Source organism: Salvelinus fontinalis, unplaced genomic scaffold (genome assembly GCF_029448725.1).
Source record: "Salvelinus fontinalis isolate EN_2023a unplaced genomic scaffold, ASM2944872v1 scaffold_0395, whole genome shotgun sequence".
In the NCBI taxonomy this organism is placed as follows: domain Eukaryota; kingdom Metazoa; phylum Chordata; class Actinopteri; order Salmoniformes; family Salmonidae; genus Salvelinus; species Salvelinus fontinalis.
Genome location: NW_026600604.1, coordinates 46,445 through 62,449, shown reverse-complemented (window position 1 = coordinate 62,449; position 16,005 = coordinate 46,445). Strand labels below are relative to the sequence as shown.

The 16,005-nt window shown below is 42.0% G+C and overlaps 1 protein-coding gene across 1 annotated transcript in view; it reads left to right on the top strand.

Moving 5' to 3' along the window:
• LOC129845879 (collagen alpha-1(XIX) chain-like) overlaps positions 1–15,360 on the top strand; it is a 107,992-nt gene extending 92,632 nt beyond the window's left edge. The window contains exons 34-36 of the mRNA XM_055913804.1: positions 2,729–2,866; positions 12,931–13,008; positions 14,693–15,360. Of these exons, the coding sequence (XP_055769779.1) occupies positions 2,729–2,866; positions 12,931–13,008; positions 14,693–14,811 (335 nt within the window). The 3' untranslated portion in view covers positions 14,812–15,360. The remainder of the gene's footprint in view (positions 1–2,728; positions 2,867–12,930; positions 13,009–14,692) is intronic.
• Positions 15,361–16,005: the final 645 nt, after the last annotated feature.

Genomic DNA, 16,005 nt, shown 5'->3' with positions numbered 1-16,005 from the left:
ATTGCATCATCTGTCGATCTGTTTGGACGGTATGCAAATTGGAGTGGGTTTAGGATTTCTGGGATAATGGTGTTGATGTGAGCCATGACCAGCCTTTCAAAGCACTTCATGGCCACAGATGTGAGTGCTACGGGTCGGTAGTCATTTAGGCAGGTTACCTTAGTGTTCATGGGCACAGGGACTATGGTGGTCTGCTTAAAACATGTTGGTACTCGGACAGGGAGAGGTTGAAAATGTCATTGAAGACACTTGCCAGTTGGTCAGTGCATGCTCACAGTACACGTCCTGGTAATCTGCCTGGCCCCATGGCCTTGTGAATGTTGACCTGTTTAAAGGTCTTACACACATCGGCTGCATAGAGCGTGATCACACAGTCTTCAAGAACAGCTGGTGCTCTCATGCATGTTTCAGTGTTATTTGCCTCGAAGCGAGCATAGAAGTAGTTTAGCTCGTCTGGTAGGCTTGTGTCACTGGGCAACTCTCGGCTGTGCTTCACTTTGTAATCTGTAATGGTTTGCAAGCCCTGCCACATCCGACGAGCATCAGAGCTGGTGTAGTACGATTCGATCTTTGTCCTGTATTGATGCTTTGCCTGTTTGATGGTTCGTCGGAGGGCATAGCGGGATTTCTTATGAGCTTCCAGGTTAGAGTCCCGCTCCTTGAAAGTGGCAGCTCTAGCCTTTAGCTCAGTGCGGATGTTGCCTGTAATCCATGGCTTCTGGTTGGGGTATGTACGTACGGTTACTGTGGAGACGACGTCGTCGATGCACTTATTGATGAAGCAAGTGACTGATGTGGTATTCTCCTCAATTCCATCGGAGGAATCCCGGAACATATTCCAGTCTGTGCTAGCAAAACAGTCCTGTAGCTTGCATCTGCTTCATCTAACCACTTTTTAATTGATCGAGTCACTGGTGCTTCCTGCTTTAATTTTTGATTGTAGGCAGGAATCAGGAGGATAGAATTATGGTCAGATTTGCCAAATGGAGGGCGAGGGAGAGCTTTGTATGCGTCTCTTTGTGTGGAGTCAAGGTGGTCAAGAGTTGTTTTCCCTGGTTGTACATTTAACATGCTGATCGAAATTTTTGAAAACGGATTCAAGTTTCCCTGCGTTAAAGTCCCCGGCTACTAGGAGCGCTGCCTCTGGGTGAGCATTTTCTTGTTTGCTTATGGCGGAATACAGCTCATTCAACGCTGTCTTAGTGCCAGCCTCAGTCTGTGGTGGTATGTAAACAGCTACAAAAAATACAGATGAAAACTCTCTCGGTAGGTAGTGTGGTCAACGGCTTATCATGAGATACACTTCCTCAGGCGAGCAATAGCTCGAGACTTCCTTAGATATTGTGCACCAGCTGTTATTTATAACCTGCCAGCTGTATGTTGATAGTGTCATCTTTCAGCCACGGCTCGGTGAAGCATAAGATATTACAGTTTTGAATGTCCCGTTGGTAGCTTAATCTTTCGCATAGGTCATCTATTTTATTCTCCAAAGATTGCACGTTTGCTATCAGAATGGAAGGAAGTGCAGGTTTATTAGATTGCCTACAAATTCTCAGAAGGCAGCCCACCCTTTAGCCCCTTTTTCTCTGCCTTTTCTTCACGCAAATCACGGGGATCTGGGCCTGTTCCCGAGAAGCAGTATATCGTTCACATCGGGCTCGTCAGACTCGTTAAAGCAAAAAAAAGATTCTGCCAGTCCGTGGTGAGTAATCACGGCCCTGATGTCCAGAAGTTATTTTTCAGTCGTAAGAGACGGTAGCGGTACTTATTATGTACAAAATAAGTAAAAAAATAAGTTACAAACAACGCAAATAAACAAACAAAAAACACACAATCGGTTGGGGACACGTAAAACGCCAGCCTTCTTCTCCGGCACCATTGTCACGTTCTGACCTTAGTTCCTTTTTATGTCTTTATTTTAGTTTGGTCAGGGCGTGAGTTGGGGTGGGCATTCTATGTTGTTTTTTCTATGTTTTGTTCTGTACGTTATATTTCTATGTGTTTGGCCTAGTATGGTTCTCAATCAGAGGCAGGTGTCGATCGTTGTCTCTGATTGAGAATCATACTTAGGTAGTCTGTTTTCCCACTATGGGTTGTGGGTAGTTGTTTTCCGTTTTAGTGTTTTCACCATTCGGGACTATTTCGGTTTTCATTTTGATTCTCTTGTTCTTTTTGTATTTTTTATTTTTTATTTTTTTTAAATTTATTTTCCCGTTATTTTACCAGGTAAGTTGACTGAGAACACGTTCTCATTTGCAGCAACGACCTGGGGAATAGTTACAGGGGAGAGGAGGGGGATGAATGAGCCAATTGTAAGCTGGGGATGATTAGGTGGCCATGATGGTTTGAGGGCCAGATTGGGAATTTTAGCCAGGACACCGGGGTTAACACCCCTACTCTTACAATAAGTGCCATGGGATCTTTAATGACCTCAGAGAGTCAGGACACCCGTTTAACGTCCCATCCGAAAGATGTATTAATATTATTTTAATTATTATTTTGTATTAATTCTCATTAAAAGTTATGTATACGTACCACGTTGCATTTTGGTCCTCCTCTCCTTTCACCAACGAAAGCCGTTACAACCATTGTTACAATGATACAGAATGTGAATTGTCTATCACTTGCAGACATTGTTGGTATTATTATGATTCAGAATGTGAATTGTCTATCACTTGCAGACATTGTTGGTATTATTGTAATACAGAAATGTTATGTCACTCACCAGAGAGACTATCAAGCCATGCCATGCAGAAGACGCCGGCGGCCATTTTAGCGGCGCAGGTTCGACAGGGTTCTCCCGGTCCCCCTGGCAACAACGGATCCCCAGGGCCTCCAGGGGAAGAAGGCCCCCCCGGCCCTCAAGGTAAGAACCACAGGCTGCTAAAACCACTGGAGACATAAAGTAATGCTCCTCCACACTCTGTCTCACACCAGCATAATAGATCTACATCTGAATGGAATATAAGAAAATAAGTTCTGTTCTACTCTACTCTACTCTATTCTTATTTTCTCTTCTCTTTTATACCCTTCTCTTCAATTGTCATCTCTTCTGCTCTATCCTAATCTACTCTGCTCTACTCTACTGTGCTCTACTCTATTCTGTTCTATTCTACTCTATTCTGTTCTATTCTACTCTAGTCTATTCTACTCTATTCTACTCTATTCTTCTTTTCTTTTCTTGTTTTCTTTTATACTACTCTTCTATTTTCACCTCATCTGCTCTGCTCTATTCTACTGTGCTCTGCTATACTCTACTGTGCTCTACTCTACTCAACTTTATTCTAGTCTGTTCTACTCTACTCTATTCTACTCTATTCTATTCTACTCTACTCTACTCCTCTCCACTTCTCCCCACTCCACTTCTTTCCACTCCTATTCTCTCCTCTCCTCTCTTCTCTCCACAACTCTCTACCACCTCTCTCCACTCCTCTCTACTCCACTCCACTTCTCTCCACTCTTATTCTCTCCTCTCCTCTCCTCTCTTCTCCTCTCTACCACCTCTCTCCACTCCTCTCTACTCCACTCCACTTCTCTCCACTCTTATTCTCTCCTCTCCTCTCCTCTCTTCTCCTCTCTACCACCTCTCTCCACTCCTCTCTACTCCACTCCACTTCTCTCCACTCTTATTCTCTCCTCTCCTCTCTTCTCCTCTTTACCACCTCTCTCCACTCCTCTCCACTCCTCTCTACCACCCTTCTCCACTCCTCTCCACTTCTTTCCACTCCTCTCCCCTCCACTTCCCTCCACTTCTCTCCACTCCACTCCTCTCCTCTCCACTCCTCTCTACTCTGACCACATCTGCTACACTATAACCTGACCTGAAGTAATACATAACAGCCTTTAATACAGGTCTAAGCTACTTTTTGAATGAAGGGAAGTTGTGTATGTGTGCAGGTGTATTCGTGAGTTATTACTGAGTTTGGTGGTGTACTTTAGCTCACCTGAGTACCTGCCTTCAAGCCAGTAGCAGGGGAGCTCAGGTCACTGAGTTGAAACAAAAAGGATCTTACAATCTAAATTGAATAAACAATGTAGCTTCCAATACCCAAAGGCCCCGTAGTTCTGTGTTGTGATGGAGACAGAAGGAAGAGAAAAGTACTACTCTTTTAGGGAAGATGTGTTGCTGAAACAAGAGAGTGAAATAAAAAGTACTACTCTTTTAGGGAAGATGTGTTGCTGAAACAAGAGAGTGAGGAGAATTGGAAAATATATTTGCTTTCTTTCAGAGGTTGTTTGTGTGGACGTCTGGGGGATTCAATGAAAGTGAATGGACATTTCTGTGTTGTAAGGATTCGTAGGTATTTCTCTCCTGCTAGCCAGATATATCAATACAGACTGAAGGGACGAGATGGAGGGAAGGGGGTAAGGAACGGAGGAGTGTGGTGCTGTTGGTGAACAACATAGCTGAGCTGTCTCTCTCTCTTTTTGTCTTTCTTTCTTTTTTTCTCTCTCTCTCTCGCTCTTTCTCTCTGTGATAATATGAAGACAGATGAAGAATTGGGCGGAGAATAAGAGAAAGTAATATCAGTTTGGACAGAAAAGAGCACCACGATTGATACCTCACTCCCCTCAACTCCACAAAAAAACAAAGCTCTGGTAAAATGTAAAAGGAAAGGAGCGAGGGAGAGAGGACATCCTTTATCAAACCCTGGGCAACTCTGACTGCTCAGCTCACACAAACAACCTCCTTCATCAATAGCGACTCTCTGACTGCTCAGCTCACACAAACACACTCCTACATCAATAACAATTTGATTTGCTACCTCTATAAGACATTGAATAGAATTACCTAGCATGCTGCGCCCACTATGCAATCTCTTCTAGTTCCTCTTGTAAGAGCCATGCAGGTTCTAGTGATGAATTATATTGCTAAACATATAGGTGCTTTGCGGTTCCAAGTAGATCCCGTTTGAGAGCCATGTTTATGAAGAGAGTCATCGATTGAACCCTTTTTGGTTAATATAGTACCATTTCTTCTAGCAGTGTCATGTGTCCTAATGTGTTGGTCCTTATGTCTTAGAGGAGGTGGTGGGCAGCTCCAGTCCTCCAGGGCCTGATTGGTCTCACACTTCTTCTCCATCCCTAGCAAACACAGCTGATTAATCAACTTGCACTCTAAACTGAAGATCACGATTAGGTGATTATTGGAGTCAGGTGTGTTAGCTGGAGCTGGAGCGAGAACTGTGACACCAATCAGGCCCTCGAGGACTGGAATTGCCCACCCCATCTTAGAGCAGGGGCGTCTAGCTACCTCACAGTGTTCCGTTTATCTAACTACCAGTGTTAACGTTGATACAGTGTAACTGACTACGAGTAAGATAATATGCGGCTGTTAACAATTACAATGTAACTACCAAGTGAATGTATTTAATCTACTGTGTCTAGACCACATTTCCCTATCTCGGTCCTGGGGACCCAGCTGATTCATTGATTATTTGATTCAGCTGTGTAGTGCTTAGGGCATAAACCAAAACATGCCCCCCTTAGGGTCCCCAGGACCGAGTTTGGGAAACACTGGTCTAGGCTAATCGTATTCATCATATTAAGTAACACTCAGAATTCAACTGACCTGTTTCTATTGCTTTTATGGTTTTCCCTGTTTATTTGATATGATTCAATGTCCTGTCTGTTTGATGTGATATGACTCAATGTCCTGTCTGTTTTATGTGATATGCTTCAATGTCCTGTCTGTTTTATTTGATATGATTCAATGTCCTGTCTGTTTTATGTGATATGATTCAATGTCCTGTCTGTTTTATTTGATATGATTCAATGTCCTGTCTGTTTGATGTGATATGATTCAATGTCCTGTCTGTTTTATGTGATATGCTTCAATGTCCTGTCTGTTTTATTTGATATGCTTCAATGTCCTGTCTGTTTTATGTGATATGATTCAATGTCCTGTCTGTTTTATTTGATATGATTCAATGTCCTGTCTGTTTTATGTGATATGCTTCAATGTCCTGTCTGTTTTATGTGATATGCTTCAATGTCCTGTCTGTTTTATTTGATATGATTCAATGTCCTGTCTGTTTTATGTGATATGATTCAATGTCCTGTCTGTTTTATTTGATATGATTCAATGTCATGTCTGTTTTATGTGATATGCTTCAATGTCCTGTCTGTTTTATTTGATATGATTCAATGTCCTGTCTGTTTTATTTGATATGATTCAATGTCCTGTCTGTTTTATTTGATAAGCTTCAATGCTTCAAAGTGGTTATAATCAAAAAGCAAATAATTATTATTTGTTGGGAAAATCAAGAGGAAAATGTTTGTCTCTTGGGGTAAATCGGAAAGAAATTCAACAACTTTTTAAGTCTGCCATTGTTGACTTGTGCCTCCTCTCCTCCACGCAACTGGGGAGAGAGAGAGGGAGAGGGAGAGAGAGAGAGAGAGAGAGAGACAGGGAGAGAGTGAGGGAAGGAGAGAGAGAGAGAGGGAGAGTTTGGGCTAATATTTTCTCATTATGTCTGTCATCCTCCACTGGAGAGCATCTCTCCTCTGGAATATCCAATTTAACTTCCTCTCAAATGTGCCAAAATGAAGAGTTTATGAAGAAAAATAACCCCTCTGCTGGATTCACACTCTCTTCTTGACTCATGGTTTTGATATGACTTGGGGCCATGATCTGTCAAACTATTGAAGTACATCCATAGACATAGACCCATGGATACAGTCTCCAAATGATGTTAATTGTGGGGATGGGGGATTAGGGGGGTTGTAGATGTTCTTACAGAACTTTGTCACTGTTTGATGTTATCGTTATTGGGTCATCTTTGCCATTTATTTCACATTTTTTGACTTATGTCACTATTTTTCTTGACCTCTGTCAATGCGTTTTTAACTTCATTGTATTTTATAAGACATTATTGGCTTTCTTCCCGTACACATGTACCATATTCAAGATTTATAAATCATCATGCTTGTTTTACGTTGACATTTATTTGGCCGGTTTGCCATATTCCGATTGTGTATTACACCTTGCCATACATCTTGGGTTTGTTCATTGTTTTGTTATGTTTTGTTTTATCTAATATATTCGATGCACTAAGCATTTGCACCTGCTATTTCAGAGAGAGTAAAAAAACACATAAAAGCTAATAAAACGAATACAGTCAGTAGCCAGCAGGTATGAATGCATTGATTGTATTGTAAAGCCGGTGTGAGGCAGGTGTGGATGCTTAGTGAATCAGCCACTAAGTACAGTCTACAGTTCCCTTTCCAGCATCTAGGCAGTTTCTTAATCACTGTCATTTACACAGCAGTATCCCCCTGGCTCTCTGTGCTGCTTTCTGTTGGTCAATGAAGCTGGGAAACACAATGCTGCTTGTCAATATATCTGTTGGATGTCAGTCCTCTCAGTGGATCAATACTTCATATCCTCTTCATTTCCCGTGGGCCTATGCAGTGGTTTGATGTTTTAAAGGTGAAATCTGTGATTTGTACAGCAATTATTATTATTTTTACTTTAAAATGTATTATTTATAACCATTGATTGCTAAAGAATATAAGTTATGAATGCCTCATGAGCTTAGTAGAACGTCTTACACCGTCAGTGTAATTGTCAACAAACACTGTGTAGCTTCAGAAGGTGGTTAAAACTATCATGTTGATCTCCTGGCTGGTCAGTTCTTGCATCCATAACTCCGTGTAGGAATTTAAGAGTGGTTACATGTATTCAGCCACATTTCTCAGCTGTTATACCAACAAAAGTGGCGGGGCTGGAGCATCTGCTTTGTTGTTGTTTGAATTACGGACTACAGCTTTAAGGTAGAGTGCTATTCTTTCCCATGGAATGCTACAGTATGCCAGCTCCCTGAGTGAGGGTTGGAGCGCCGTGCGTGTTTGAAAGGAGACTCATGATAATCTGCTCTGTGTGGAATGTCTCTCACCAGGAATCCATTTCAGGGCATTCACAAGCCCTTTCTCTCTGAGATGTTCTCTGCCTTGTAAACAGCAGAGCATTTCACAGTTTCCCCTTTGGGCTTGGCTGGACGGCAGTGTACACACTGCTTGATACTTCTCTCAGTCAGTGTTTCTGATAGTTTCCCAACCAGCTCTCTGGACCTGAGACTCAGTTACTTTAAGGTGCATTTTGGGGTGAAATGGTGTGCTTCCCAGATGGCATCCTATTCCCTATATAGTGCACCACTTTTGACCAGAGCCCTATCAAAAGTAGTTCACTATATAGGGAATATGGGTGCCATTTTGGAGGCAGACCCTGTCTCCCTCCCTCCCCTCCAACCAACCAACCAACCAACCAACCAACCAACCAACCAGCTCTGGTTCTGGGGCTGAATTACTTTAAGATGCCTTTTGGATAAACCAGTCATCTAGCTCCTCAGCCCCTCTCACGTTTTGATATTGTTTGTGATCTACATGTGCTATTGCAGTGCTGTTCTATAGATTAGTTGTCCTGTTCTCTCCAGTGCTTGTCATATTATGAACCTGTCTGCATGGAGAGATGACAGTTGCATTTGTGTACTGTATGTGTTTGTGAATTTGAGAATAGAGTACAAAACTCACCTGCCAGACTCTGGAATATGCTTTAATGTCTCTGTCCTGCTTGACCGACCTCTGTCCTGCTGCATAATGTGCATGGGCTTGCTTTTACTGTGTTAAGAATCATCTGTTCAGAATTTAAAATGTAATAATGTATTGAGTATATATCTAGTTATTCGTTCCCCGTCTCGTTGAAAGGATTTGAAGTAGACAGCGTTTGAGGGTGTAAATGGTTGGGTGGCTTTTAGTTGGTTAAGGAGTTAGAATTGCTTGTTCAATTCATTACATTTTGGGGTCTACCTTTTTAAAGTGTGATGTGAAATTCCAGGCAGTGGAAGAAGCTACAGTACCACTTCTAGAGGCAGTTACAGTTCCACTTCTTCTAAACGGACCAAACGCTTTTCATGAAATACTGGCAGAAGGTTCAGGAAGTCAACTTCATCCCTTTCAACAAGGCTTCATGCTGATGCTTCTCAGAGCAAGCTTCTTCGTCAGAGCACTTTGTTGATATTAAATGATTGTTTCTCTCTTCCCGTTTCTCTACTAAGAACGTGATCGATCACACAGTGATCACCTTGTTCTGTTGATTCTCCTTCAGGAGGATCTCTGTTTGACTCCTGACTTTGACCCTCTTTGATTAAAACAGCATCTGCATTCCAAATGGTATCCTATTCCTTTTATAGTGCACTACTGTTGGCCATAGGGCTCTGGTCAAAACTAGTGCACTACTGTTGGCCATAGGGCTCTGGTCAAAACTAGTGTTCTACTGTTGGCCATATGGCTCTGGTCAAAACTAGTGCACTACTGTTGGCCATATGGCTCTGGTCAAAACGAGTGCACTACTGTTGGCCATATGGCTCTGGTCAAAACTAGTGCACTACTGTTGGTCATAGGGCTCTGGTCAAAACTAGTGTTCTAATGTTGGTCATAGGGCTCTGGTCAAAACGAGTGCACTACTGTTGGCCATATGGCTCTGGTCAAAACTAGTGCACTACTGTTGGCCATATGGCTCTGGTCAAAACTAGTGCACTACTGTTGGCCATATGGCTCTGGTCAAAACGAGTGCACTACTGTTGGCCATATGGCTCTGGTCAAAACTAGTGCACTACTGTTGGTCATAGGGCTCTGGTCAAAACTAGTGTTCTACTGTTGGTCATAGGGCTCTGGTCAAAACTAGTGTTCTACTGTTGGCCATATGGCTCTGGTCAAAACTAGTGTTCTACTTCTGGGAATATGGTGCCATCTGGGATGCAGACAGCATCTTTGCTCTGTTTTGAATTCTTCAGAGTCTCTCTCTTGCAGTCAGGCAGGCAGCTCTCTTCCTGTCAGAAAGAGCCATGTCACCCCATGATGCCACACACTTCCAACACACACACACATCCAACACACACACACACATCCAACACACACACACACACACTTCCAACACACACACACATCCAACACACACACACACATCCAACACACACACACACACACACTTCCAACACACACACACTTCCAACACAGCCTCCTTTGGCTCGGTGTGATGATGCATGTTTTGACAGCATGCCAGAAGACAGAGGCTGTATCTCAAATGGCACCCTAATCACTATATAGTATAATACTTTTGACCAGGACTCATCGGGGGGGATCCAGTCAGAAGTAGTGCACTATGTAGGAGAATAGGGTGTCATTTGGGATACAGAGTGTGTATTATTATTTAATGACCTGGGATTTCTTTCTGAGCAACATATTTCTACATAAGCTGCAACTACTGTAGTAGTGGATACGCCTCACATGAACAGTTACAGTAACTACTGTAGTAGTGGATACACCTCACATGAACAATTACAGTAACTACTGTAGTAGTGGATACGCCTCACATGAACAGTTACAGTAACTACTGTAGTAGTGGATACACCTCACATGAACAGTTACAGTAACTACTGTAGTAGTGGATATACCTCACATGAACAGTTACAGTAACTACTGTAGTAGTGGATACACCTCACATGAACAGTTACAGTAACTACTGTAGTAGTGGATACACCTCACATGAACAGTTACAGTAACTACTGTAGTAGTGGATTTACCTCACATGAACAGTTACAGTAACTACTATGGTAGTGGATACACCTCACATGAACAGTTACAGTAACTACTGTAGTAGTGGATATACCTCACATGAACAATTACAGTAACTACTGTAGTAGTGGATATACCTCACATGAACAGTTACAGTAACTACTGTAGTAGTGGATACGCCTCACATGAACAGTTACAGTAACTACTGTAGTAGTGGATACACCTCACATGAACAGTTACAGTAACTACTGTAGTAGTTGATATACCTCACATGAACAGTTACAGTAACTACTGTAGTAGTGGATACACCTCACATTAACAGTTACAGTAACTACTGTAGTAGTGGATACACCTCACATGAACAGTTACAGTAACTACTGTAGTAGTGGATACACCTCACATGAACAGTTACAGTAACTACTATGGTAGTGGATACACCTCACATGAACAGTTACAGTAACTACTGTAGTAGTGGATACACCTCACATGAACAGTTACAGTAACTACTGTAGTAGTGGATATACCTCACATGAACAATTACAGTAACTACTGTAGTAGTGGATATACCTCACATGAACAGTTACAGTAACTACTGTAGTAGTGGATACACCTCACATGAACAGTTACAGTAACTACTGTAGTAGTGGATACACCTCACATGAACAGTTACAGTAACTACTGTAGTAGTGGATATACCTCACATGAACAGTTACAGTAACTACTGTAGTAGTGGATACACCTCACATGAACAGTTACAGTAACTACTGTAGTAGTGGATACACCTCACATGAACAGTTACAGTAACTACTGTAGTAGTGGATATACCTCACATGAACAGTTACAGTAACTACTGTAGTAGTGGATACACCTCACATGAACAGTTACAGTAACTACTGTAGTAGTGGATACACCTCACATGAACAGTTACAGTAACTACTGTAGTAGTGGATATACCTCACATGAACAGTTACAGTAACTACTGTAGTAGTGGATATACCTCACATGAACAGTTACAGTAACTACTGTAGTAGTGGATACACCTCACATTAACAATTACAGTAACTACTATAGTAGTGGATACACCTCACATGAACAGTTACAGTAACTACTATGGTAGTGGATACACCTCACATGAACAGTTACAGTAACTACTGTAGTAGTGGATACACCTCACATGAACAGTTACAGTAACTACTGTAGTAGTGGATACACCTCACATGAACAGTTACAGTAACTAATTTAGTAGTGGATACACCTCACATGAACAGTTACAGTAACTACTATGGTAGTGGATACACCTCACATGAACAGTTACAGTAACTACTGTAGTAGTGGATATACCTCACATGAACAATTACAGTAACTACTGTAGTAGTGGATATACCTCACATGAACAGTTACAGTAACTACTGTAGTAGTGGATACGCCTCACATGAACAGTTACAGTAACTACTGTAGTAGTGGATACACCTCACATGAACAGTTACAGTAACTACTGTAGTAGTGGATATACCTCACATGAACAGTTACAGTAACTACTGTAGTAGTGGATACACCTCACATGAACAGTTACAGTAACTACTGTAGTAGTGGATACGCCTCACATGAACAGTTACAGTAACTACTGTAGTAGTGGATACACATCATGAACAGTTACAGTAACTACTGTAGTAGTGGATACACCTCACATGAACAGTTACAGTAACTACTGTAGTAGTGGATACACATCATGAACAGTTACAGTATTCAGATCTCCTGACATCAGTTGCCTTGATGAAATAGGCCATCGGGCTTCCTGGAAACCACATAGAGAGAGAGGAGTTGAAGGCCATCTACAGGGTTGAGACTATTGTGTTGCTGTGATGTTGACAGGGACAGTCTAGTATTGGGAGAGAGAGAAGCAGCACTGTTGGTACCAGATGTACACTAGAATATTCCGGCTGCGTAGAGTGGACATGAGATGACTTATTCCTCATCATGAACCACTCATCACAAACTCTTTATGCATAAACACCATGGTATTCATCTACCTCTGGTCCTGTTCTCCTATACCCTGGTCCCAGATCTGTCCATCTCGTTGTATAGCCAACTGGCGTGGTGCTGTGTTTGGCATGACAATGACCATAACAGTTGGCAAGGCAACATAAACTGATCTGGAACCAGGCTACCTGTTGCCCTCCTTTGGCTGGGAGTCCAGTACAGTCTGCTGTCTTTGGCTGGGAGTCCAGTCCAGTCTGTTGTCTTTGGCTGGGAGTCCAGTCCAGTCTGTTGTCTTAGTCTGGGAGTCCAGTCCAGTCTGTTGTCTTAGGCTGGGAGTCCAGTCCAGTCTGGTCATTGTCTTGTGTTTCTTTCCAGGGTACAGAGGTCAGAAAGGAGAGAGGGGTCAGCTAGGTCTGGGGATACCAGGAGCTCCAGGTCTGGCAGGTCCACCAGGTAACAGCTGAACACCACACACACAGACACACACACACACACACACACACACACACACACACACACACACACACACACACACACACACACACCACACCACACCACACCACACCACACCACACCACACCACACCACACCACACCACACCACACCACACCACACCACACCACACCACACCACACGCACACGCACACGCACACGCGCACACAGCTTTGAAGAAGTGGTGAAATGATGCTAAGCCCTATAGCCATTGAAGGGAAATGGAATGTAAACTTGGAGCAACCCTTACATCATTGTGTTTAGTAGGAAGTTATTTCATATTTACACTTGAAACTGATGCTTTATGAAAGGGGAAAATACCAGTATACCATCATTGTGTTTAGTATGAAGTTATTTCATATTTACACTTGAAACTGATGCTTTATGAAAGGGGAAAATACCAGTATACCATCATTGTGTTTAGTATGAAGTTTTTCATATTTACACTTGAAACTGATGCTTTATGAAAGGGGAAAATACCAGTATACCATCATTGTACGGCTGTAGCTGTAGAATCCTACACTTACGTTGGGTAAAACTTTATTTCTTGAACCCTCCGTTATAAACTTGTTGTCCTCAGAGCACCATCGAAAATGACTCCCTGGTCTCAATGGGCTCCCCTGATTAAATACAAGTCAAACATCCATTCAAATAAAAAGCTGACACCAGTATCATGACTGTTTATAACCTCTGTTATGTCATGTTTATGACAGTGTTATGTCATGTTTATGACAGTGTAATGTCATGTTATGACAGTGTAATGTCACGGTTATGACAGTGTAATGTCATGGTTATGACAGTGTAATGTCATGTTATGACAGTGTAATGTCACGGTTATGACAGTGTAATGTCACGGTTATGACAGTGTCATGTCATGGTTATGACAGTGTCATGTCATGGTTATGACAGTGTCATGTCATGGTTATGACAGTGTAATGTCATGGTTATGACAGTGTAATGTCATGGTTATGACAGTGTCATGTCATGGTTATGACAGTGTCATGTAGCCCTTATGAAGGAGGGTTCAAGTAAAGTGTAACCACCAGCTCTAACATGGACAACAGTTCATCCTGAGGTCGTTTGATGTTTTCAGTTTAAAAACACCAGTAATTAGTAAGCCAGCAGAACCAATGAGCAGAGCTACTCATAATGACTGGCTCTCTTACACTGAGGTACCAAGCGGACACAAAACAATTAGTATATCATCACTGATAGGGCGGTTATAAAAGAAACATGCAGTTAAATCTCTTATTTCCGTTTGATCAACTCTCTCCCTTTTCAGCATGATCTCAGAGAGATTCTTCTCTGCGGGAAGCGAAGCAGCAACATCTTTCGTTCTGATCTTCTTGTGCAGAACATGAACTTGTTATTGTGATCTGTATTGAGGAGGGTTTGTGTGTAAAGTACTCACGGCCCTGGGTGTTTTCATCTCGTTTTAAGAGTTGCAGTTCGGCACATGAAAGCAGTTTGTTAGCTGACTAGATAATACTGTTTCCTGTTAATACTGCTCCTCTGGTAACATCCTGTTTTCATTCATGGTTTATTTGATTGATTAAACAATCACCCAATGGTTGCGTCACAATCATCTCTACTTCCTCCTGAAGTTCACTACTCCCCACAAATGTGAAAGTGTTTTTGTCTGCAGGTGAACCTGGAAGCAGTATCCAGGGGCCACCGGGCCCTTCAGGTTCCCAGGGACCTCATGGTAAATGTGATCCCAGTGACTGTCTCCATCCATCCTCTCACTCCAGACGGAACGGCTAGGGGGCCCCCCCTCAACTGATAGGGGAAACCTTCAACGAATAAGGGCCCTCTCAATGGCTAGGGCCCAGGTGCCCCCTCCACCCAAATCCAGCCTCCATCTCTCTACAGCAGTCAACCATAGGCACAGGAGCCGGGCGTGTGGAGCCTGATCCCTCAGACAGCTCATATCAGACAGACAGTATCGTCCTTGTGGTCAGTTTTACATTGAAAACACTCATCCTCTGTTACTGCTTTACATGGGAAAGACTCACAGCCAGAAATAGATACAATATGTATCTCAACACAATGGAGTAGGATGAAATTGCCCATAGATGCTGATCTTGGGTCAGTTTTGCAATTTCCCCACTAATTGTTAAGGTTGCATTGGGGGAGGGGAAGCTGATCCTAGATCTGTACCTAGTGGAAACTTCACCCTGGAGCCCTTACAACCGCCTTTCGGTTTTCATACGACCATAGAAGCATTGAAATTCAATTATTTGTTACTTTACGTTGATGGTTATTCTATTCATTTTAAATGTGTTACAGTCCATTATTATTGTCATTATAGCTACGATGATCAAATGAAGTACTGTTTAATTTATTTCTTGTTTTCACACAACTCCCCTGCTGTGTCCTGATGCATTCCATATTAATTCACATTAAGTCTTTCGAGGCCGTAAATTAATTTGTTTCTTTAAATAATACTGTCGGGAGAAAACATTTTCTCCATGATTTGATAATGCTTGTTTATGGGGATAGCTATGCACACGTTTGGTCTCATTTGATATTATCGTTGTGTGTGTGTGAGCTGGTAAACAGGCAGTCTGAAATGTGTGTGTTTGTGTATGACTAATCAATATTCTTTGTGTGAACTGTTTATGCATACCAAAGTGAAGGAGGTTCATCTAACATGAAATATATTTATGAATATATATTAATATATGTTTCATCAATGAAAGGGATATTTGTGAAACGTGTTAGAATGAAGCTAGCTACATGATTTGATCAAGTTACATAACATAATGAATATCTTGTAGTGTAATTCATTACTAGAGCTTTGTTAATGAATTTTGTAAAGTTTTGAGAATGCTAAATATTCTGTGTTTCAAAAACTACCAGTCAGATATATTGCATGATACTGTTGTAATTGTAAAGGGATGGTCTGGTATCAAAACAGAATACTGGGTTCCTCTCTCGTCACACCCTACACTCTAG